Source organism: Lasiosphaeria miniovina (genome assembly GCF_030549165.1).
Source record: "Lasiosphaeria miniovina strain SMH2392-1A chromosome Unknown B0T26scaffold_4, whole genome shotgun sequence".
In the NCBI taxonomy this organism is placed as follows: domain Eukaryota; kingdom Fungi; phylum Ascomycota; class Sordariomycetes; order Sordariales; family Lasiosphaeriaceae; genus Lasiosphaeria; species Lasiosphaeria miniovina.
The window spans coordinates 4401091-4422835 of NW_026848223.1; the positions used below are offsets into that span (position 1 = coordinate 4401091).

A 21745-nucleotide genomic window follows, 5' to 3' on the forward strand; every position below is an offset into this window, starting at 1 on the left:
AGCATAACGTATGGAAAAGAGTCCCAGTCGTCTTTCTAAACACGCCGTACCTACGTTAACTTACACGCTGACCATTGCGCAGATCCGAAACACTACCCATCTCCAAACATGGCAGACAACGACTGGTTGCCCGAATACTCCGCGGAGAGCAGCGACCCGCCAGTCTACGACCAGGTGGAAGAAGATCCCTCGGGTGACGGCAATGACTCGAATGGCGCTGACTCGGACGCGTCCAATGTCGCGGTTTACGGTTCAGACAGCGGTGACTCTGATGGCGGCAACTGAAATGCGCTTGAGCCTTGTTGCCCCAGATTCATTGTTTGAATAGAGGAAGGGCTGATTGGAATGGAATTGTATACCGAGAGAGAATGCTGATTATTGTGTACGGATCATTGCCAAAATAGATCCTCTATAGCAGCAACATTAGGTAGCCAGGTACCCCGGATTTGTTTGCAACTCTCCATATCCGCAAAACGGGACCACCTAAGTAACTCACGATTAAAAACAGCAGCCCTCAGTCTTTGCTTCCTTGTATCCACTTGGCAGACCACACCTTAATAAGCATCCCCAGTCCCATCTGGAGAACATCGGGTGCAGCGGTAACATCGCTGGCTCTCACTCAGCAGCCCGGGGTTCGACTCCCCGTATCCGAATAACAACATCTAAGTAAGCCTTCTGTCCCAACCTGAATAGGGTTGGTGATAAGAAAGGATCTGATTGTTTTTTGTTTTTTCCTTCTGCGCGCTCCTCTGAGGTGACGATTGACGGATAAATTGATATTTATTTCTAATTTTATCTGTTCCAACTAGATTTCACACGGTGTGTAATAACCTTCATTATTGTTTTTCTGCCTGGTTTTAAGTTGTTTCAAACCTTAAAATGGTCACAGTTGCTGGACCTACGACAGCGGAGTGGGCCACCCATCGGCAGTGGCACGGCAGCCAGCCGTTGAGTGATTTCTCGGTCAACCGACTTCGGAGCTCGGATCTACTTTTATTATCACCCCTTATTTAAGGTTCTGATGTGGGCTACTTCTCTATAGATTTGCAGGTCTGAGATTCGATACCGTTGGCGAGGCCTTTTATCGAAAACAGGATGTCGTCACATGAGTGCCCGGATTGAAGGCCAAGGGGCTGTATATTGCTGCATAGATGGTGAAAGACACAGCCGAGAGTTGAAGAGGGTGATGGATCAAGCTCTGGATCCTCACAGCCCCACAACCTAGCAAACGGCCCCGCCATGCGATAAGCGAGCGGGCCAGGGTTGGATCTACGATAGCGACCCGAGGCCAATTAAGCGCAGCCACTAGATCCGCCAAAGCGGACCTTCATGCAAACCCCACCATCAAAAAAATCGAGCGCCCACCACCCCGCCTTCAGCGTAGGCCTGTCGCCGTGCCTGGCTGACGTCGAAGACAGACCGGTCCTCAGAAAGCCACAAGCGCTTCCCGCGAGCGACCGTTGCGCGCTCCCAGAGATCTGCAATATGGCTTACCTCACGCTCGCAGGCGAGTCCTGCTTTACTGCTTCGGAGGCCGAGAAGCTGAAGGAGCAGATTAACAAGAAGGCGCCCGTCAAGGTTGCCTCCCTCGCCGGCATCTGGACCTACTACGCCCACATCCAGGGCGACGCGACTGAAGCCCAAGAAAAGCTCGCCCAATTGCTCCCGTTGCCCGCCCAACCCGCATCACATGGCGTCGAGCATATCGGCTCCGCACGGAAATTGTGCTTCACGCCGCGCTACCTGTCCCCCTGGAGCTCAAAGGCCACGAGCATCGCCCATGTCTGCGGCTTCGAGCCCCAGATCCACCGCATTGAGCGCGGCCGCGTCCTCACCATCGAGTTTGAGGAGGCCTACAATGACGAGAGCATCCCATTCCGGGATGTCCTATACGATCGCATGACCGAGAACCTCACCCACGACGTCCCGGATCTCAACGCCATGTTTGCCGAGGGCCAGCCTCAGTCCCTCGAGGTCGTCAACATCTTCGCCCACAAGCAGGATCCGCTGCACGTGTTGAGCGAGTACAACAAGAAGCGCGGCCTGGCTCTCGACCAGTCCGAAATCGAGTATCTGGTTGAGAAGTTCACCCAGCTGGGACGGCCCCCCAACGACATCGAGCTGTTCATGTTCGCCCAGGTCAACTCGGAGCACTGCCGCCACAAGCAATTCAACGCAAACTGGACCATTGACGGCATCTCCAAGGGCAAGAGCCTGTTCGAGATGATCCGTAACACGCACAAGACGACGCCCGAGTATACCGTGTCTGCCTACAGCGACAACGCCGCTGTTATGCAAGGCGGGACTGCCAATTTCTGGGCGCCCGACTACTCGACGGGCTCCTGGAAGTTGAACAAGGAGCTCATCCATGTCTTGGCCAAGGTCGAGACCCACAACCACCCGACGGCCATCGCGCCCTTCCCCGGCGCGGCTACGGGATCTGGCGGAGAGATCCGCGACGAGGGTGCTGTTGGGAGAGGCTCCATGCCCAAAGCCGGGCTCTGTGGGTTCTGGGTTTCGGATCTGCTGATTCCCGATCACCGTGCCCCCTGGGAAATCGACGCCGGCCGCCCTGCACACTACGCGAGCAGTCTCGACATCATGCTGGAGGCACCCATTGGCAGCGCGCGATTCAACAACGAGTTTGGACGCCCCTGCCTCGCAGGTGTTTTCCGGACGCTTCTTACAGCCGACGATAAGAAGGCGGTAGGCGAGTTCCGCGGCTATCACAAGCCCATCATGATTGCTGGAGGTGTTGGCACTGTCAGAGAGAAGCACGCCCTCAAGCGTAAGCCCGACGTCCAAGAAGGCGCTCACGTTATTGTTCTCGGAGGGCCGGCCATGTTGATTGGCTTGGGCGGCGGCGCGGCATCGAGCAACGCGTCCGGAGAAGGAAACGCCGATCTGGATTTCGACAGCGTCCAGCGTGGCAACCCCGAGATGGAGCGGCGGGCGCAGATGGTCATCAACACCTGCGTGGCCTTGGGCGCCCAGAACCCAATTGCAAAGATCCACGACGTCGGAGCGGGTGGTCTTTCAAACGCGCTGCCAGAGCTCGTCCAAGATGCCGGCTTCGGTGGCAGGTTCGAGCTTCGGCAAGTCGAGAGCGTCGATAAAGGCATGAGCCCTCTCCAGATTTGGTGTAACGAGGCGCAGGAGCGTTATGTTGTCCTCGTCAATGGCGACAGCATGGAACGTTTTGTTAGCATCTGCCGTAAGTTTGAATTCGAAACCCACTCGGCAACTACGGTGGCTAATGGAAATTATAGGGAGGGAGCGCTGCGGCTTCTCGGATGTCGGAACGGTCCTCTCTAAAGAGGCCGACGGAATCTCGAAGCTCATTCTCTCTGACAGAGGATCAAACGAGTATCCTCGCCCCATCGACGTACCCATGGATGTTCTCTTCCCCAAGGGGCGAAAACTGGAGCGCATCGTTAGCTCGAAGACGCCGAGCTGGCCCGTCTTCGATCCTGTTGCCAGCCTCACGGAGGCTTTCAGTACTGCGACGAGTGAGCCAGAGATTTTCAGGCAGGCGGTGCAGCGGCTATTCTGGATGCCGGCCGTTGGATCCAAGTCTTTCCTGATCACGATCGGCGACCGGACTGTTGGCGGCCTCACCGTGCGCGACCAAATGGTTGGGCCATGGCAGACACCGGTTGCCGATGTGGCTGTGACGGCATCGTCGTTCAGCTTGAATGGCGTCAAGACTGGCGAAGCAATGGCCATGGGCGAGAAGCCCACTCTCGCCCTCATCTCTCCGGCGGCCTCAGCAAGGATGGCGGTTGCCGAGAGTCTACTGAATCTTGGAGCCGCCGATATCATGGGCGGCTCGCAGCGCGGAGATCTGCAACGCGTCAAGCTCTCTGCCAACTGGATGGCGGCGGTAAACCACCCAGGCGAGGGAGCGGCCCTCTACGAGGCTGTTGAGGCCATTGGCATGGAAATGTGCCCCGAACTTGGCATCAGCATTCCCGTCGGGAAGGATTCAACTTCGATGAAGGCATCGTGGAAGGAGGGCGAAGATAAGAAGAGCGTCACCGCGCCGGTATCTGTAGTCATCTCGGCTTTCTCACTGGTGGAAGATATCAGGAGAACGTGGACACCGCAGCTCCGGCGTGTTGAGGAAGTCGGAGAGACCATCTTGCTATTCGTCGACTTAGCAAACGGGCAGAAGGCGCTGGGAGGCTCTGCATTTGCGCAGTCTCTGGGTGCCATCGGCCATGAGGCTCCCGATGTTCGGGACGTGGAGATGTTGAAAGACTACTTCGATGCGCTGGCTCAGCTGCACGAGAGCGGCATTGTCCTCGCCTACCACGACAGGTCAGACGGTGGTCTGATCACCACCATCGCCGAAATGATGTTTGCCGGCCGGTGTGGCGTGGATGTGATGATGGATGGCATCTCAAAGTCTGGGAGATTTGCAGACCTGGTTGATGCTCTCTTCAACGAAGAGCTGGGTGCTGTGTTCCAAGTCCGGAAGTCGGACGAGATTAACTTTAAGAGATGCTTTGCCACTTGCGGCCCGCCAGCTGGCTTGATCAGGAAGTTCGGCGTGGTGCAGCCGACATCGAGGCAGACGCTGATAATCCGCCATGGCGAGGGAATTCCGTTCGTTAGCCTGGATAGAAGCGAGATGCAGCAGTGGTGGACCAAGACGTCGTTCGAGATGCAGAAGCTGAGAGATAACCCGTCGTGTGCAGAGTCCGAGTTTGCCGCCATAAAGGACTCGGGGGACCCTGGACTCTCTTACAACCTCACCTTCGATCCCGCCGAGAATATCATCCCCCTGACGGCGGCCATCACAGGGCTCTTTGGTAAAGCACCTCGCGTTGCGATTCTCCGAGAACAGGGAGTCAACGGGCATGCCGAGATGGCGTTCGCCTTCCGTGCCGCCGGCTTTGATGCGGTTGACATCCACATGACCGACATCATCTCGGGCCGGTCGCTGGCGGATTTCGTGGGCTTGGCGGCGTGCGGCGGCTTCTCGTACGGCGACGTGCTCGGGGCCGGCCAAGGCTGGGCAAAGTCGATCCTGCTGCACGATAAGGCGCGGCGCGAGCTGGCAGACTTCTTCCAGCGCAAAGATACGTTCAGCCTGGGCGTGTGCAACGGCTGCCAGATGCTCTCGCGGCTCAAGGAGCTGATCCCAGGGGCCGAGGACTTCCCGACCTTTGTGGACAACACGTCGTCGCAGTTTGAGGCGCGCTTCACCATGGTCAGGATCGAGGACAACCCAAGCCGGCCGTCCGTCTTCTTCAACGGCATGAGCGGCTCCACCCTTCCCATCACCGTGTCGCACGGCGAGGGCCGCGCCGAGTTCGACTCGCCGGCCTCGTTCCAGGCCCTCACCGACGCCGGCTCCATCCCCCTCCGCTACGTCGACAACCTGCTCAACGTCACGGAGAAGTACCCCTGCAACCCCAACGGCAGCCCCGCCGGCGTCGCCGGCGTCGCCAGCAGAGACGGCCGCGTCCTCGCCATGATGCCCCACCCCGAGCGCACCATCCTGGCCGACGTCGGCAGCTACGTGCCGCCCGGCCAGGTCGAGCAATGGGGCGACTTCAACCCGTGGCTGCGCATGTTCCGCAGCGCGCGCAGATGGGTGGGCTAGATAAAAAGATACAAAGATGGATCTAGACAGGACAGGACTTTAAATGTAGACGAAAAATTTAACGGCAAGTGTTGGATTGGTACAGTGCATGGGCTCGGTCGGTTCATTTGTGTTTTCTTCTCTATTTCTCTTCTTAAAGAAATGAAATCTTTGCTCTGGTGTAGAATCTGTCCTGGTACATATATTTGCTGATGATCTTAGCTGTGAGCAGGGCCTGCCAAGTGTTGCCTCCTGTGATGGATACGCACCAGCAAATATCGCCACAGTTGCACAGAGTACAAAGCAACTGCTATTTGTTTTGTCTGGGAGTGTGACCGCAGCCTACGACACCTCCTGAATGGTTTTGTTTTGTTATCTACCAGCAATGACGGACTGCCAGATCAGCCTAGCTCCAGTAATCCAATAAGATACTGCCCATGATCCTAAGTACGACGAGGTGATCTAGGCTTCATATCGTGTGCCAGAACAAATGCGCTGTGCAAGACATTCCCCCCCCCCCCCCCCCCCCCACACACACACACATACCCAGCACCAAAAGAATCCAGAAGAATACCCCAAGCTTGCTTGCACAAGTCAGGTAACTTAGGTAGGTAAGGTAGCTACGCTAATCTGACTAAATACCTTAACTAGACTTTAACAATGATTCTTTTAGGCGTGCACTCCTTTCTGCCTCTGAAGCCGCCGCTACCACTGCCGCCACCGTTGCTATACCAAAAGTACACTAGGAGTAGAAAAAGAACCAGGGACAAAAATGTGTTATGGATAATAAAATGACAGCGTAGTTTTATGCATGTATTTTTCACCTCCCAGCGCCGCCGTCGGGACCATCGCCCGGAGCACCTCTTCCGGCACCACCCATCATGGAACGAGCCCTGGAGGAATGTGTGTCAGTAGAGATTTTTCTCGTTAGCCAACAAGAAAGGGAACAGGAAATGAGGGACACGAGCGGCAACTCACATGTCGGCAATGTTGGGGTCCGACATCAACGAGCTGATGTCGGGCAGGCCGCCGCCGCTGCCAAACTGGTTGGCCATCTCGCGCAGGCGCGGGTTGCTCATGAGGTTGGCCATGGTGTCGGGGTTACTCATGAGGTTCTGCGCCATGGACGCAAACATGGGGTTGTTCATGATGGACGCAAAGTCGGGCATGCCGCCGCCGCCGCCACCGCCACCCGCTCCCCTTCCGCCGCCGCCAAACATGCCAGCCAAATCACCCAGACTCGGACCACCGCCGCCGGGCGCACCGCCGACGTCGCGCGTCGTGTCGGCCTCGTCGGCGGCCAGCTCGTCGACGCGGCGCTTTGCCGTCTCGTAGCCCTTCTTCATGGCCTCGCTGCCGCCGCTGCCCTCGAACTCGATGCCCTTCTTGTACGCGTCCATGGAGCCCTTGGCGTCGCCGAGCGCGAAGCGCGCGAGCCCCAGCCGGCTCCACGCCTTGGTGTACTTGGGGTCGACGGCGACGGCGGCCTCGGCGTCGGCCTTGGCCGACTCGTGGTCGCGAGCTACGCTGTGGGCCGCCGCGCGGTTCGACAGGAACACGGCGTTGCCCGGGTGCAGCGCCAGGGCCTGCGTGTACAGGTCGATGGCCGATGCGTAGTCCTTTTGCGCCATGGCCGCGTTGCCCTTGGACTTGAGCGCCTCGGCCTGCTTCTTTTGCTCGTCGCTGGGCGCTGTTGCTGCTGAAGATGACGACGGGGTGCTGGCTGTGGCAGCGGCAGTAGCGGCGGGCTTGGGCGTGGCGCTCTTGAGCTTCTCATAGACGGAGTAGATCTGCAGCAGGCTCTGCGAGCCGACGGCCTGCGACACGGCGGCCTTGTCGCTTGGGTCGACGCCAAAGACCTCGCCGATGCAGTTGACGGCGATGTCGACCGAGTCCTGGTCCTCGGCCTGCAGCGTGCCGTCCGTTAGCGACGTTGTGAGGAAGTCGCAGATGGCCAGCGCGAGGCGCTGCTTGGATGTGGTGGCCTGTGGTGGGTTGTCGGTCCGACATGTCAGTTCAGTTCAGGTCGGGGCGGGTAGAGGCAGGACGACACCAAGATGCCAACGGATAGCTGCTGGCGCCTTGGGTGTGGTCGGTCAAACGTACCATGGCTGTTGCTTCGGTCTAGAAGGAGTGAGGAAGCGGTAGCAATGTTTCGGTTCTCCGGCTTCGTTCTGGGCAGGTATTTGCTTGGGAAGTCTAAGGTGCATGTGGAATCGAATGGAGACGGAGGTCGAGACGGATGGCGCCGGGGCTCGTCTCTACCCAATTCCCGTGGAGGGGCACCTTACGTATGGTAAGGCAAGGGTTGTAGGCAGGGATTTTAGATCTCCACAGTGTGAGTGTTTACAGTGTGAGTGTTTACTGTTCGCTAGAACTGTACTTCCGCACGTATGATTTCACCACGTATTCCGTAAGATTCACTGTAAGTTTTCCGCCTGGACAATAAATCACTGCTAGAGCAGTTTTTGGTGGGGAATTGGCAGACACGGAAAGCACTAAGCCGATTTATCTGTACGGCCGTTAGCTAGCACCCATGGTCCGTGCTCATTTCAACAAAGCACAGTGCTGACGGGAGCTGCTGAAGCTCCAACAGCCAAACAGCAACGGGCTTGTTGCCGCCGTTTCGGAGCCTGAAAGTGAGTGCGTACTTGCGAGCCACGAGCCACGTACAGCACCTTGTCTTAATCATAGCAGCGCCGCCAACACCAAGTCGGCGGATCAGCGCAGCAACTTGGCCCGATCAAACTTCTATTTGTCTAATGGACTGAAGTCGTTGGCTGCAAGGCGCAGAAGCCCGGAGATAGATAAACCATTAACCCCGACCGCTCGTATCGTCTCTAGCCTGCCGTCGCCATCGAGATCCTCCCATCGCCCTCCCACAACATGGCAACTCCCCCAGGCGGCGCGAGTGCCAGCACCAGCACCAGCAACAGCACCCGCGCCAGCTACACCATCGTCCCGGCGCCCATCGCCACCGCGGACCAGCATGTCTGCTACATCTGCCTGCAGACCGACGCCGACAACCCCGGCGCGACGTTTGTGAACCCGTGCCCGTGCAGCCTCGAGGCCCACGAGGAGTGCATGCTGCGCTTCATCGCCGAGACGGAGCAGCAGAAGCGCTCGGGGCGGTCCAAGGGAGCCATGCGGTGCCCCGCCTGCAAGGAGCCCATCTACGTCGACGAGCCCTACGACGCCTTCCTCGCCCTCCGCGACAACCTCTACCGCCGCTACAGCGGCCTGTCGCCCCTCGTGCTGGTCACCATATTCGGCTGCGGGAGCATCGCCGGGTCCGCCTGGTACGGGTGGAGCGCGGCGCAGACCTTTGCCGGCCCCGAGGCCATCGAGCGGTGGATGGCCGGCGGCGTGGGCGGCCTGACCCTCATGGGCGGGCCCCGCAAGTACATGTCGCTATTGCCCAAGATCTTGACCCTGGCCGCCATCGGGCCAACTCTGGTCGTCACCCGCGCAATCCCGTCTTTGGGGCACATCTTCTTCGTGCCCGCCTCTTTCTTTGTAGGCACGCCCTTTCCCCGTCCGCCCTTTCAGCGGCAACCTATCAATGGTCTAGCTAACAACCACTGCTCGTCTTTGATCAGTACGCGCTGACCCTAGTAGCGCGAGACGAGGTTCTGACATGGCCGCCTTCTCCCGAGTGGACCGTGGCGCTCATGCCCTATGTGCATCTCAGCTACAACTTCTTCTACTACGACTTCCTAGGACCTCTCGAGATGCGCCTTAATCGCGCTCTTCGCGGGCGGCCACCCGTCGAGGAGCCGCCGGCAGCGCTGGAGAACGAGGCGGCCGAAGCTGCGGCGGTCGCTCCGGCGCCCGTCGGCGAAGCGGCCGAGGACGAGGAGCCAGGGCTGTGGAACTCGGTCGTCAACCTGGGCCAGCTTGTCTTGCGAATGTTCGGGGACGGTCCGATGGAGGTCGAGCTCCAGATACGGGGTGGAGACGGCGACGAAAACGACGAGGGGGACGATGGCGCGGTCGACGAGGAGGAGCTTGCCGACGAGGATTTTATCGAGATGGCAGTACATGTCCGTGACGACCCTGCAGACCACGCAGCAGCTGGCGCCTGGGACGAGCAACCAGACGACCATCAACCAATACCGCCGCCTCACGAGGATGCTGCACCACCGCCGCCGGCGCAGGCACTCGAACCCGAGCCAGAGCCCGCACACCAACAGAACCCGCCGCCGCTTCCAGACCGAGCTGCCGCGCCGCCGCCGCCGCCGCCGCCGCCGCCGGAGCCGGCCCCGAATCAGAACCAAAACCAAGGCCGGAACCAAAACGGCGGCGCCGCCGCCGACGAGAACCGCGTCAACGGCACGCTGACCACCATCCTCAACAGCATCATGACGTCGCTCCTCTTCCCCGCCTTCTCGTACGGCATGGGCGAGCTGCTGAGCCTGGCGGTGCCGCGGGCGTGGGTGACGCGGCCCGCTCCGCCTCCGTCGTCGTCGTCAATCTTCCTGCGGCGGGGCAGCCCGCTGCTGACGTCCCCAACGGGCCTGCTGCAACAGCCGTGGGGCCGCAGCCTGGTGGGCGGGTGTCTATTCGTGGTGCTGCGCGACGCGTTCGCGCTGTACGTCAAGTACCGCCGCGTGCAGGTCAAGCTAAACCGCAAGGTCCGCAACGTCGAGAAGAAGACTCGTGCTGCTTCTGGTGCCGGTGGGGCTTGAATACCTACCCACCTACCTACCTACCTACCTAGCTGTAGATATCAGTCGCTGACCCAACCAAACTCACCCCGTGCCGTGCCCCTAGGCCGACCTATGCACTTACAAAGGTACCTACCACCTGCCTACTTCCCTACCACCTGCCTACTTCCCTACCTCCTGCCTACTTCCCTACCTAGCTGGCCGCCTGCAAACTGCACTACATCCCTAGCCACCTAATGTATGACCTACCTAGCTAGATAAATAGTTTAGAGAAACCCGCGGGGGGGATAATGCTGAACTGTTCTGTACCTAGATAGGTATTTCAGACAGTGGACAGTGGTGGGATGGAAAGCACAACACGCCACCCCTTTTTTCCGGCCTAGCGATAGATAACCTCTGTATGTATAAAAGCTTGTAGTCTTTTCCCTTCTTTTTTTGTCACCAAGCTAGGTTTAGCATCATCCGTAGCTCGGCTAGCTAAGGTAGCTAGGGTATTGCCAACTATATGTTTCGAGAACTCTAGGCCCCAGACAGTGCTGAATGGAAACAAGTGAGGTTGAGTCGAGTGTCTGTCATAGGCCAAGAACTTTTTCCAAAAAAAAAAAATTTTAGTAACATGGGTCTGCATAGGTAATCCAATACTCTAGTACGTACATGTACAAAAACATTCCGCCGCTCATGTCAGGGGAGGCAAGCTTCTTTGCACACAAACGGACAGTCCGACTTTATGAGGTCCACTTTCACACTGCAGCGTATCACTCAACCAGGTACAAGGCGCTGCCGCTCCCTGGCCGGCTCACCACGACGGCTGCCTCCTTCTGGTCCTCGGTCAAGTCCAGCTTGCTATAGTACTCGTCCTGCAACGCCTTGCGCACAGCCGCCACCTTGTCCGCGGGGACGAGGTGCACGCTGCACCCGCCCCAGCCAGCGCCCGTCAGCCGGCTGCCGTAGCTGCCTGCGGCTCGCGCAATGGTGCAGATGGCATCAATCTCTTCACAGCTACATTCGTAGGCTTGGCGGCAGGAATCCTGCGTCTCGTTGAGCAATGCGCCAAGCTGCGCATTGTAGATACTGGTGTCGCTGCCGCGGCTGCCCTGGGCGAGATAGGCGGGATCCTCGAGCAATTCCATAAACTTGATCACACGGAGGGCCTCGCCAAAGACGTGCAGGGCCCTTTGGCGCAGCTTGAAGCGCTCTGCGCGCACGGGGAAGCGCGAGGTGAACTGCTGGTCTAGCTCGCCAACCGTGATTTCCAGCACGGCGGCGATCTCCTCGCGCGTGTAGCCCTCCTTGGTCAGCGTCGACGTGGTAAGCGCGATGAGCTCCTCGAGCTGCGCAGGAATCGACCGCCTGGCGGAGTTTGGGTTGTTGTGCTCCGCCAGGGCGACATACGTCTCGTGGAAGCCGTACAAGCTGACGCCGAGGGGCGCCGCATCGGCGGGGAGGCGGGCCCCTGGCGGGTTGAGGACGGCGTTTAGGTAAGCGGCCGCGAGGCTGCACTCAACGACGCGGAGGTTGTAGTGGATGGGTCCCGTGACAAACTTGTCCGCGGTGACGAAGGACTGGGCGATTAGGAAGGTGAGCTCCGGGCTGGTCTCGGGGAAGTAGACGGGCCGCGCTTTGAGTGAGGGGGTGAACGAGACGAAGAGGGCCGAGCCGCGCTCCGAAAAGACCGAGGCCGACTGGTCCATTCTGGAATGCAAGTGTTAGCTGTCCTCGATGCGGTAAGTCAAAGGCGGCTGTTCTTCTCTTACCCTCCCGAGTTTACGCCGACGGCTCGCTCACTGACGATGGCCAGCTCGGTCAGGGCTGTCTTGTCGACCTCGCGCTCGCCGTTGGCTGCCATGACTGCCAGGGCACTCGCGCTGACAAAGGCGGCGCTCGAACTCAGGCCGCCGCCGGCGGGTACAGTGCCGTCCATCAGGATCTGCATGCTCTTGGGGCGGAAGTCATGACCGTGCTTCTTGCGCAGCAGCTCGAGAGCGCCGCGCAGGCCCGACTTGAAGTAGTTGGTCCACTCGTGCACGGTGGCATCGATGTCGACTGCATCGTAAGGAACATCGAACTCGCGCGTTGGGAACTTAGCCTCCTGGACGTTGGCGATCTGGATCTTGTACGAGTCCGCCTGGGCTGACGTCGTCTTGACCGGCGAGACAGAGACGGCGAGCAGGGCATCGGCCGTGATGGCCATGGGCAGGACCGAGTACAGCGAGTAGTCAATGTGCTCGCCGATAATGTTCACACGGCCGGGCGACCGCGACACAAACTCGGGGGCGTGGCCATAAGTCGTCTCAAACTTGGCGAGGAGCTTGCTCCATCGTTGTGCCTGCGCGTTCAGCGCATCCTCGGTGTAGATGTCCTTGAGCGAACGGGCGATGGGCACGGAACCGGCCATCCCAACCGCAAATATTTTGGTAGTTTATTTGTACTGGAAGCTTGACTATTGCAGTTCAAGGTATATGTGTATGTACGTATATGGGAACAGAAGAATATTACCATGTAAAGAATGGCAAGAAGGATCGTGCAGGAATTCGGTCGTTCTCGTAGAGCTGCCCCGCGTCACGTCAAGAGGAGAGCGGAGAGACCCCGCACTCGGGCTGTGATGGATGGAGATGGCTGCGATCGCGGGACGGGAAAAGGGGAAGATGCCACGGTGGAAATGAGCTTGAGCGGAGCTACACTCCAATCCTTGAATGTTTGTTAGTCGGGGGCTCTCCAAGATCTGGAAGGCCTTAATAACTTACGGTTCGCCCCAATTGCATCCAAGTGAAATCGGGGACGGAAGCACCTGCCAGTGCGATGGGACTCGGATCTGAAGCACTTGCCTTCCTCCCGTCTCTTAGGTTGGTAGCTTCCCAACCTAACAAGTAACACGTTCAGCCTTTAATGCAGCCCTCGAGAGTCGACTGAGGAGCACCCGACAGCATTCACACACTTGGGCTGTCATGCGACTGCCTCTCCACTCTTCGTGTGGCGCTGCAGCTGTTGTGCATTTTATGTCGCCGAGCATTTGGCCGCTGGCGGAGTCCAACACGCGCGCAGAGACACCACAGAGAGAGAGAGACCAGCTTCTTGAACATCCGCTGCACAAGTACGAGGTACACTACGTTGCCAGCGTTGCAGCTACCTTACCTACCTAACATGCATGCCTTGCACTAAAAAGGCCCCGGTCGAAGCCGGGACGGGAACGATAGCGCCGCCGTGGCTCGCGTCTCCACTCCGGATGCCCTCCCGGCCCTCCTCCCCCCAGCAGGCCCCAACTCCCGGCTCCAACTTCCCCGAGGAGACTTTACTGTCGGCTGCCGTTGCCGTTGCTGGAATTGAACAATTCAAGCGTGCAGCTGTGGGTGTGAGCAGCCAAGACTTGAGCATGGCAGACAGATGCAACCTGCTCTGACCTTTGAACCATGCAATCGCAGGGTTCTCAGAACAGGAACAAAACAGCAAATAATATAGTATCCCCTATTGCCTCTATTCCTCCCAGCAGCAAGGCACATCGATTGCCATTGCATCGCCATCTTTATTTGTCTGTCTACCTGTCTACAGCCCCTGACTCGCGCCAAGCGCCATGGCAGGTCTAGTAGGTAAGAAACACGCCTCTGACGGACTCTCCCTGTTAACATTTCATCTTGGCCAACCCTCACCTCGTTTTCGCCATGCCCTCTAAATTCGCTAATCGTACATGCCCCCTGGCCTGCAAGATACAATGGCTGTGTCGCTCAAGCCAGGAGACCTATGTCTAATGGCAAACTTTGAACACCACGTCACCTATTACCCCCGAGGTCTATACGTGAATGTGGACGGCGCATCCTGTCAGGTTCACTTGAATTCCGAGGAGGCATTCCGGAAATATATGAACTTGAACCTTTACCTTCACTACGCGGGGAAATGGGGCACAGTGTACCAGATCTCCCCGACGAACTCGAACGCCGACTCCGTTACCTAGAAAGTAGCCAGGCGGCCGGCCGCATTTGACGTTGAAAACACCTGGCCTAATCTCGTATACCTGGCCAAGGTCGTTGAGCTGAATCTGGACCATCTGAAGGCCGTTTATCAGCGGGACTTACCCGAGGGCAGCCGCTAGCAGACGCTGCACGACTTGCTCGAAACGTCCCTTAGTCCAGATCACAGCTTCACAACCACCACCAGCGACTACCGTCAAGGGCACTGGGCGGTACAAATGATCCATCATTTCTACGGCCTCGTCGGGAGGGCTGGGGCTGAGTCATCTTTCCGTTACCCCAGTTTTGTACCGGATAGGATATACCAATTGGCAATCCGCTTGGCATGGGGAATGTGTTCGGAAAGCCCCCAGGGATTCCGCCATCCGCGCCCGGTGCTAGACGCACGTGCTACGGAATGGGCATTTCTAAACTGGAGAGGCGAGGGGGGGGATTCATGATAGGAGGAGATGATGATGGCAGATGTGTGGAAAGCCAACGGACCGAGATAACGAACCGAGAGGGATAAGCCGACAGAGGACGTGAGAATGGAGGACAGAACGAAAGAGGATGGAACAAGAGAGGACAAATCAGGAGACGACAGAGACGAGAAATCCGAAGAGAATAGAGACGACAATATCGATCCGGAGGATGAGGGAACCAATACCACGAGCATGTCATGTCGAAGAAACTCGTGTCTTCAGCAGGAACTCCAGTGGCTATCACCGCGACAAGCCCCAGGAGCGTCGCCATAGAGAACGGCCAGATGACAGTTTCGGCGCAGCCGTGGTTGGAAATAACAAGTGGGCTGTAAACATTTCTGGCGTCTCGTCTTCGTCCTGTCCGGTCAAGAGGCTGGCCCGCTTCCTAGTCAGTCACTCTTGATTTCCCATCGAATTGACTGCGCCGTTCTCTTTTCTAGAACTCCTAGCTTGTTGTCAGAGACGTCAAAAGGTTTAGCGCAGGTATATAGCACAGTCTTGAGAGTTATAGACTAAATCAGCGGCCACTTGGCGGCATTGTCAGCGAACGCTGAACAGTGTCTCCCAGCGTGCGGTGTAGTCGTCTCTGGAAAGGGACTTGCCTCGACCACGCTGGACGCAACAACCGCCGCTGTTGGCTTCTATCACCCCATAGCGCCGCCTCTCGAGCATCTCCGCCAACTGCTTATGGCCCTGGCTTGTAGGGGTTTCTGTTTACTTGCCGGATCGACGCTACGGTAGTCCGATGGTGCGGCCCTCCGTCCACCAACCAGCGTGCAATTCCATCTCGAAGTCTAATATCTAAACCAGAGTCATGGCGGGTTAGACCGGTTTGCGGGAGAGGAAACATAGCAGCAGCGGCTCCATATTTCACCCTTTCTTTATGACGCCTAGCCCGTCTCTTTCGGACGTCACTCCGCCACTGCCATCATTGCATCGGTTTCCCCATCCCATCCCACCCCCCCCGCCATTCACTTCGCATTCCGGTATCGACCTAAAAGTCCCCTTCTTTGTTCTGTCCGCTAGAAACTGACAGCAAATCTACCACGCAGATGCCCCCAGCCCCATAAATTTGTCCTAGGTACCTACTTAGGAAAATTAGCACGGCTGCTAATGACGCCACCTCCTGTTCCCATCTATAAGTGAGGCGTGGTTCTCCTTTCTGTTCCAGTTTCTTGTTGCAACTACATACATCATCTTTCCTGGCCACCACTCTGCTGCAAAAACTCGACAGAGAAACACAAAAAACGCGCCTCGGATTCGTCTCGCACGAGAATCATCTTACCTAAATCCTTCACCAAAGCATCCGTTCAACATGGGCGACGGAGACTGCGGCTGCGCGTCGTCGGGCAAGTGCGGCTGCCCAGCGGGCAAGTGCACATGCACCAACTGCCCTGTAAGTGTCGACCCCCCCCCCCCCCCCCCCCCCTTTGCCCGTACATCTACGCGACATGGGACAGGCAACTGACTCGCGGATGGGGGGTGGCAGTCGCACACCAACAAGTAAACCACGCGTAATTTGGCAAGGCGAGATTGGACTTCACGGCTCGGGTGGGAAGCGAATAACGAAAAGCTTCAAACGAAATTACACTTGTTTTCTCTCTTCTCTTGTCTTGATATACAGATCAGGTCGTGCCCGAGTGACGAGGAGTATGGGCTAGCTAGGTCAACCAATATAGGCTGAAGGTCAATAGACAGGGTTTGCCACGCGAAAGCGAATTTTTACCAGGCAAACCTATCCCAGATTGCTAATGTCAGGCCCAGCAAGCACACAACGCGGCAGTCAGTAAAAACTGCAAAAGTAGTAATACAAGTGCTCCATTGCAATCAGTCGAGGGTGCTATGAGCCAAAGAATCGAAGTTTCTGCGAGCCTAAAAGCCCGGAGGCAAGCAAGCAAGCAAGCAACAAGTAAGCAAGCCCGAGGCCGGCAACAGAAGAGAAAAAAGAACAGGACTGGAAGGTATGCCCCACCGTCTGCACATTTTATATAGATCCGCCAGAAAAGAAAACCAGGGAAGAAAAACAAGTCCAACAGCGCTTGGGAGGGGGTATCTCGAGCTCTCTCTGTGTCTGTCCAATGTGTTCCCGTCCATCCCTCGTTCCACAGTTTCGTTTTGTGTATGCCCAATCTGTTCTTTCCCAAGTTATATCGCCCACCCCTCTCCCAAATAAAACCAAAAGCCAAACAAATAAACCCCTCTACCAAAAAGGTCAAGGGGGATAGAAGAGACAGGAGAGAGAAAAGAATACAAAAAAAAAGAATAATACATCCAAGTCATGACTCATATGATGCATCCATCCGTGAGTGTGGTTGGTGGTGGTGGTGATCGGCCGGCCATCCTTGTTTTTGTCTTCCTCATGACGCCCAGAAGCGAAAAGAATAAAAAAAATAAATGCCCCCAAAATAAGTGATTTTTTGTTCTTCCGTTTCCCAGCCGAATTAAATACAAATGATTCTAAAAAGAATAGGTATTGATAGATAGGAGGGTCCCGAAAAAAAAAAAGGCAAGTCCGGAACCCACTGGGAGATAAAAAAAATAGCTAACCCAAAAGATGTGCGTCAAGAGAAGTGAAGAGAAATGAAGTGAAGTGAAGTTGAAGGAGAAAACGATATCTCCTAACAGGATTACAAACAATTAGGCGTAGTAGGTGTAGTAGGTAAGGTCAGTCAGGGGTCGCGCGGTCACATGGATTCGTAGCAGTCGCCGTCAAGGTCGTGGTCGTTGTGGTAGTCGTCCATGTCGAGCTCCTTAGAGCCGACGGCCGAGAGCTGGGGCGAAGTCATGTACCCGGCGGGGGCGGCGGCGGCCGACATGTGTGGGTACGCAGGTGAGAGCAGGCCATCGTTGCCGGAAGCGTATCCGGCGACTGAGTCGAATTGGGGCTGCATGGAAAAGGTCGGCGAGTACTCGTCGCTGAGGCTGCCGCCGCCCCCGACCCACACCACGGACTGTGGGGGAAGAAGCGCCGGCATCGAATCGCTGCCCGAGATGGCGTTCTGGGCGACCAGTGCTCCGTTTGCGGATTCGCCATATGCCCCGGCGCCATATGGCTGGTAGGCGAAGGACTCCTGGAGTCCGTACGAGGCGGCGCGGGCCGAGTACGCATGGTCGTGTGGCGGTGCCGGCAAGCCGTCGACTCGTCCGCTGCCGACGCCGGCCGCGTCGTCTTGCAGATAGAGGTGTGAATCGAGGTGGTGGACTGGCCTGTGGGAGCTCGAGGTCGACGTGCAATGTTCTTTGAGCGGCAGGCGCAGGCCAAGCGGCAGCTTCGCGAGAGGACCCTTTGGCTCACAGTATGGCTTGGATCCGAGACGGACGGCCCACGTAATCAGAGACTCGACGTCGGAGAAGTGGCGGGTTTCGAGCAGCTTCCTAAGAACGGTAGATGTGTGCGACTGCCATTCCAGGTCTTGCGGACCAGCTACCCTCTTCTTGCGGTCCTTCCAGTGTCCCTCGACGGCTTTCTGACGCATTAGGTTCCTGATTCGGGCCGAGTGCGACCACTCGCGGTTCGAGAGATTATCCTCAAAGTGGTTGATGACGTGGTTGAAGTACTCGGTGGCCTTCTTGTCGGCGTCGTCCTCGCTGGATGCCTCGAGGACAAGCTTGCAGTTGATGAAGCCACAGCCAAAGACAACCTGGGGGCAGAGTTTGACCTTCGCTTCCTCTGAGCTGTGCTGCGTGTCTCCGTGTACGTCTTTCAGGTGATGGTCGAGGGCCTTTTGCCAGTCAAATGACATGCCGCAGCTGCGCACCGGGCAAAGCCACTGGGCATCGGTGTGATGGAACGACTTGAAGTGGCGCTTGAGGTCGGCTTTTCGCAGCGTCGAAGAGTTCATGTTGAGTTCCAAGCAAAAGGGGCACTCGAATAAAGGCTTCTTGGGAGACATGGGAGACAGTGCGGCGGATCCGTTGAGCTTCTGCGTCGCCTTGGAGACTCGGTGCGGTGCAGCCACAGCCCGGTATCCGAGGGACCTCTTCTGGTGCGACATGGGGGCTGGCGTCAACGGGGTAGGGTAGGAAGCTGTGTCGTGCTCGGGTATGGACATGGAGTGGACGCTCTCTTCGATGGAGCTCGTGTCGTCCGAGTAGCCCATTCTACTCGACGACCGCTGGGACGACATCTTGCTGCGGATGCTCGAGTTTGTCGAGGCCGACGAGAACCTGCCAGAGGGAGGCTGGGTAGCCATGGAGCGGCTCCGGCTCGAAGGAAACTCGGACTCGAGGATAGTGGTCCAAGCTTTGCCATTATCCGTCAGGAACGGTTTGAGGATTCCCAAGACTTGGATCGACTTGTCCAGCGGGAGCACGGTCAGAAGCTCTTCAACTGTCTCGCGGTTCTGCATGGCGACTGTGCCGGACTCGAGCAGCCGGCAACGGTATTAGACAGGGGGGCAGCTGGGGCGTGCTGGGGGGGAGTGCTGGCGCGGTGGAAATCTAGGCTCGGACGTATCTTATTGTATGCGTAAAAGGGGTGAGTAGAGGATAAGGAATGTATGAATTAGAGCGAATAATGAATGCTGGGCTGCCGGCCGTAGCCAAGGGGGCGAAACGAGAGACGGGAAAACAGAACGCAAATATCCAGCCCAGATCAAAAGAGCGAAACTATCTGGACGGCACTCAACACACCAACGCCTGCCCATATGGATGGATGCAGAGAGGAAACAGCCAGGACACATGCGGACTCTCCCAAACTTAAATACAATACGGCAGTACATTACCTGAGTGCGGGACTCGTCGAGAGAAGAAAGAAGAACAATGGCCAACTCCATGGCCGCGTGAATCGTCTTGCTCGTCCACAGAGCCCCACGGCAACGCACTGGCCTGAATCTGCGCGCACCATTGTGTGCCCGCTGGTCGGTAGGTAGGCAAAACGACCAGGGGTTATCAAAGCTCGGCCGCCACGTCTCTCGTTGTCCGCAAAGTTCTCCATCCTCCTTAGGGTGGGTGGGATGGTGTACGGGCAGCAATTTCCATTTGTCAAGCAGCTATCTTGTTCCTGCATCAACTCTGCTGGAAATGGGAAACGCGAGGTAGTAGCCAGCTGAAATCCTTATACCAACATCTTCTCAATGTCCGCGGACGAGAGGACGGGTCTGAGAAAGGTCACAGGTAGGTAGACAAACGCGGAGAATCGAAGAGCCCCAGGTGGGATGCACGCAAGATTTTTTGCCTCCGCCACAGCAAGTCCAAAACGACCTCAGGGCAAGGCTCTGTAAAGTTGCAGTGCATTTTGGGGATCCCTGCAAGCGATTCACAGACATGACGGAATGGGCGTGAACCGAGAAGAAGCAATCTTGCCGCGGCCAGCCTGCTGCGTACCTGGATAGCAACCCGCTTCCATCTATTTAGTTGGTTGCCCACAGTCGATGAAACACGCACCAAAGATACCAATGACTGCCGCCTCGGGTTTTCGGAGATTTTCCTCTTGGGTGGACTAAGGTGCGCGGGTTCACGGTTGTGGGCGAGGCTGAGGCCGTTGTTGGTGGCGACGGCGGTGAAGTCGTCAGCTGCCGAGCTTTTGAACCACTAGGCTCAAGTTCGCAGCCAATTGTCAAACCCTAGGAGCTGCTGCCAGAGGAGTTCGCATCAACACGCAGCTTCAAATCTTGGGGCAAGATCGCGGTGAAGATTTCAACACTTGTTGTCTCGGCGCCCTTTGCCGGGCGAGAGCAGGGGTCGAAAAGGGTCCATGGTGGCTCGGTGGGTGGTGTTGACTTTGGCAAATCTGCGGAGAGTGCCAGTTGTCTCGAGACAGGGGTGCTCACCTTTTCGCGGGGCTAGAGGCGGCGAAACAGATGACGCCTGCCGTATCCCCCCGTAGGTAGATTTCCGCCAGATTTGGGATGGCTGGCCTGCTGAAGACAGGGGTGTCTGGCTCCTCGATAGCGTGGGTTTCGATTTATTGTCAAGACAGAGACGGGCCATCCAACACCCCTGCCAATTGACCCTACTATTATAGGTGCTTGGTTATCCGTACCTCGGGTGTGTATTCGTACATCTGCAGTCGAGAAAGTACATGATGCAGAGAGCAGAGCATCGGATGATTCGGTGGGGGCACTCACCTCTTGTCAACCAAAGGAGCGGTGAGGTGAACTGCACTTCTTCCCAAGATACGGACACTCGGACAATGTCACCCATCCTCGCTTGGCTTGGGAAAGAATTGAGGAGTAGAAAGTGCAGACTGCCTGACAGGATGCCGAGTTCGCGATGGATTCGTAAAGGCTGCCCGTTGCATCTGCTTCGGAGTGTGCGGAGAGGTCACGGATCCATGATCGAGTTGATCGCAATCATACCCGGCTTTCCTCGCCATCACGTCTGGGCGCCGTGGTTCCTGCAGGGCTAGCGTGCACCTTTCATTTTTCTTTTGGTGGGATCAAAAAAGCGTCAGATCAAATTCCATTTTCCTACTTGCGTCACGAAACCCTTCTAGCCCTTCGAGCTTCGCAGTACACCCGCCCCCCCCCACATGACCTCAACCTTGGGTGTCACGCCCGGCATTCTAAGAACACTAGGGCAGGGAGTGGTACTTGCTACCTGGATTAGCCGGAGGTAGGGGCCCACGCAACTTGGTTTAGGGAAGTGAGGAGGCTCTGGGGTATCTCTAGAGTGGTAGGTGCTCAGAAATTAGCATCTATTTTGAGAATGTTTGGACCGCTGCACCGGAAGTGCCGTAAACTGACAGAAAAGCCAGAATGTGGAGTAGTTATTCCGTGTCACATCGAGCAAGGCAGAGACAATGAGAAGGTTGCCATCTAGCCAGGGTCCAGAGCACTTCTCTTCATAGTCACGGTACGACACCAGGCAATGAATCGAATCGTCCGTGTCAAGCATTTCCGAAACAATGGTATCCATTCGTCCAATATGTACAGTCCACCCGTTACGGCGGTAGTGGTAGTGGCAGTATGAGCTGGGTGAGGCCCAGCTCGGCACTGCTTTTGAGAGAGATCCCAGCCGCGGATCTGCAAACGCGATTTTGCCTGCCCGATAATGCAGAAAAAAAGCAGCTCGAACCCTGATGAGAGAATAACTTTTTGCCTTCCTGATAAGCATTCAATAGCT

General features: G+C 57.0%; 6 protein-coding genes and 1 non-coding gene across 7 annotated transcripts; 4 read left to right on the forward strand and 3 right to left on the reverse strand.

Moving 5' to 3' along the window:
* Positions 1-587: 587 nt before the first annotated feature.
* On the forward strand, positions 588-653 carry B0T26DRAFT_t123. The gene has a single exon. It is a non-coding gene; the product is annotated as a tRNA-Glu (tRNA).
* An 832-nt stretch (positions 654-1485) lies between these two features.
* Positions 1486-5611, forward strand: B0T26DRAFT_647963 (CobB/CobQ-like glutamine amidotransferase domain-containing protein; the record flags this gene model as incomplete). The annotated part of the gene is made up of 2 exons (XM_060437958.1): positions 1486-3214; positions 3270-5611. The coding sequence occupies 2 exons, from the start codon at positions 1486-1488 to the stop codon at positions 5609-5611; spliced, it is 4071 nt and encodes a 1356-aa protein (XP_060296859.1).
* Positions 5612-6410: 799 nt separating this feature from the next.
* Positions 6411-8547, reverse strand: B0T26DRAFT_741156 (uncharacterized protein; the record flags this gene model as incomplete). Its single annotated transcript, XM_060443932.1, has 3 exons — positions 6411-6483; positions 6569-7575; positions 8545-8547. 3 exons carry the CDS (start codon positions 8545-8547, stop codon positions 6411-6413), a joined length of 1083 nt encoding a protein of 360 aa, XP_060296860.1.
* On the forward strand, positions 8483-10242 carry B0T26DRAFT_619235 (uncharacterized protein; the record flags this gene model as incomplete). The annotated part of the gene is made up of 3 exons (XM_060436040.1): positions 8483-9106; positions 9190-9582; positions 9763-10242. Coding segments are annotated over 3 exons (1497 nt in total), but the record flags the coding sequence as incomplete, so codon positions are not given.
* A 770-nt stretch (positions 10243-11012) lies between these two features.
* B0T26DRAFT_752050 (ribosomal protein S5 domain 2-type protein) lies at positions 11013-12652 on the reverse strand (the record flags this gene model as incomplete). The annotated part of the gene is made up of 2 exons (XM_060445474.1): positions 11013-11949; positions 12012-12652. The coding sequence occupies 2 exons, from the start codon at positions 12650-12652 to the stop codon at positions 11013-11015; spliced, it is 1578 nt and encodes a 525-aa protein (XP_060296862.1).
* A 3343-nt stretch (positions 12653-15995) lies between these two features.
* On the forward strand, positions 15996-16148 carry B0T26DRAFT_647759 (uncharacterized protein; the record flags this gene model as incomplete). Its single annotated transcript, XM_060437933.1, has 1 exon — positions 15996-16148. One exon carries the CDS (start codon positions 15996-15998, stop codon positions 16146-16148), a length of 153 nt encoding a protein of 50 aa, XP_060296863.1.
* Positions 16149-17979: 1831 nt separating this feature from the next.
* B0T26DRAFT_647940 (uncharacterized protein) lies at positions 17980-18573 on the reverse strand (the record flags this gene model as incomplete). Its single annotated transcript, XM_060437953.1, has 1 exon — positions 17980-18573. A coding segment is annotated over one exon (594 nt), but the record flags the coding sequence as incomplete, so codon positions are not given.
* Between the last annotated feature and the right edge of the window lie 3172 nt (positions 18574-21745).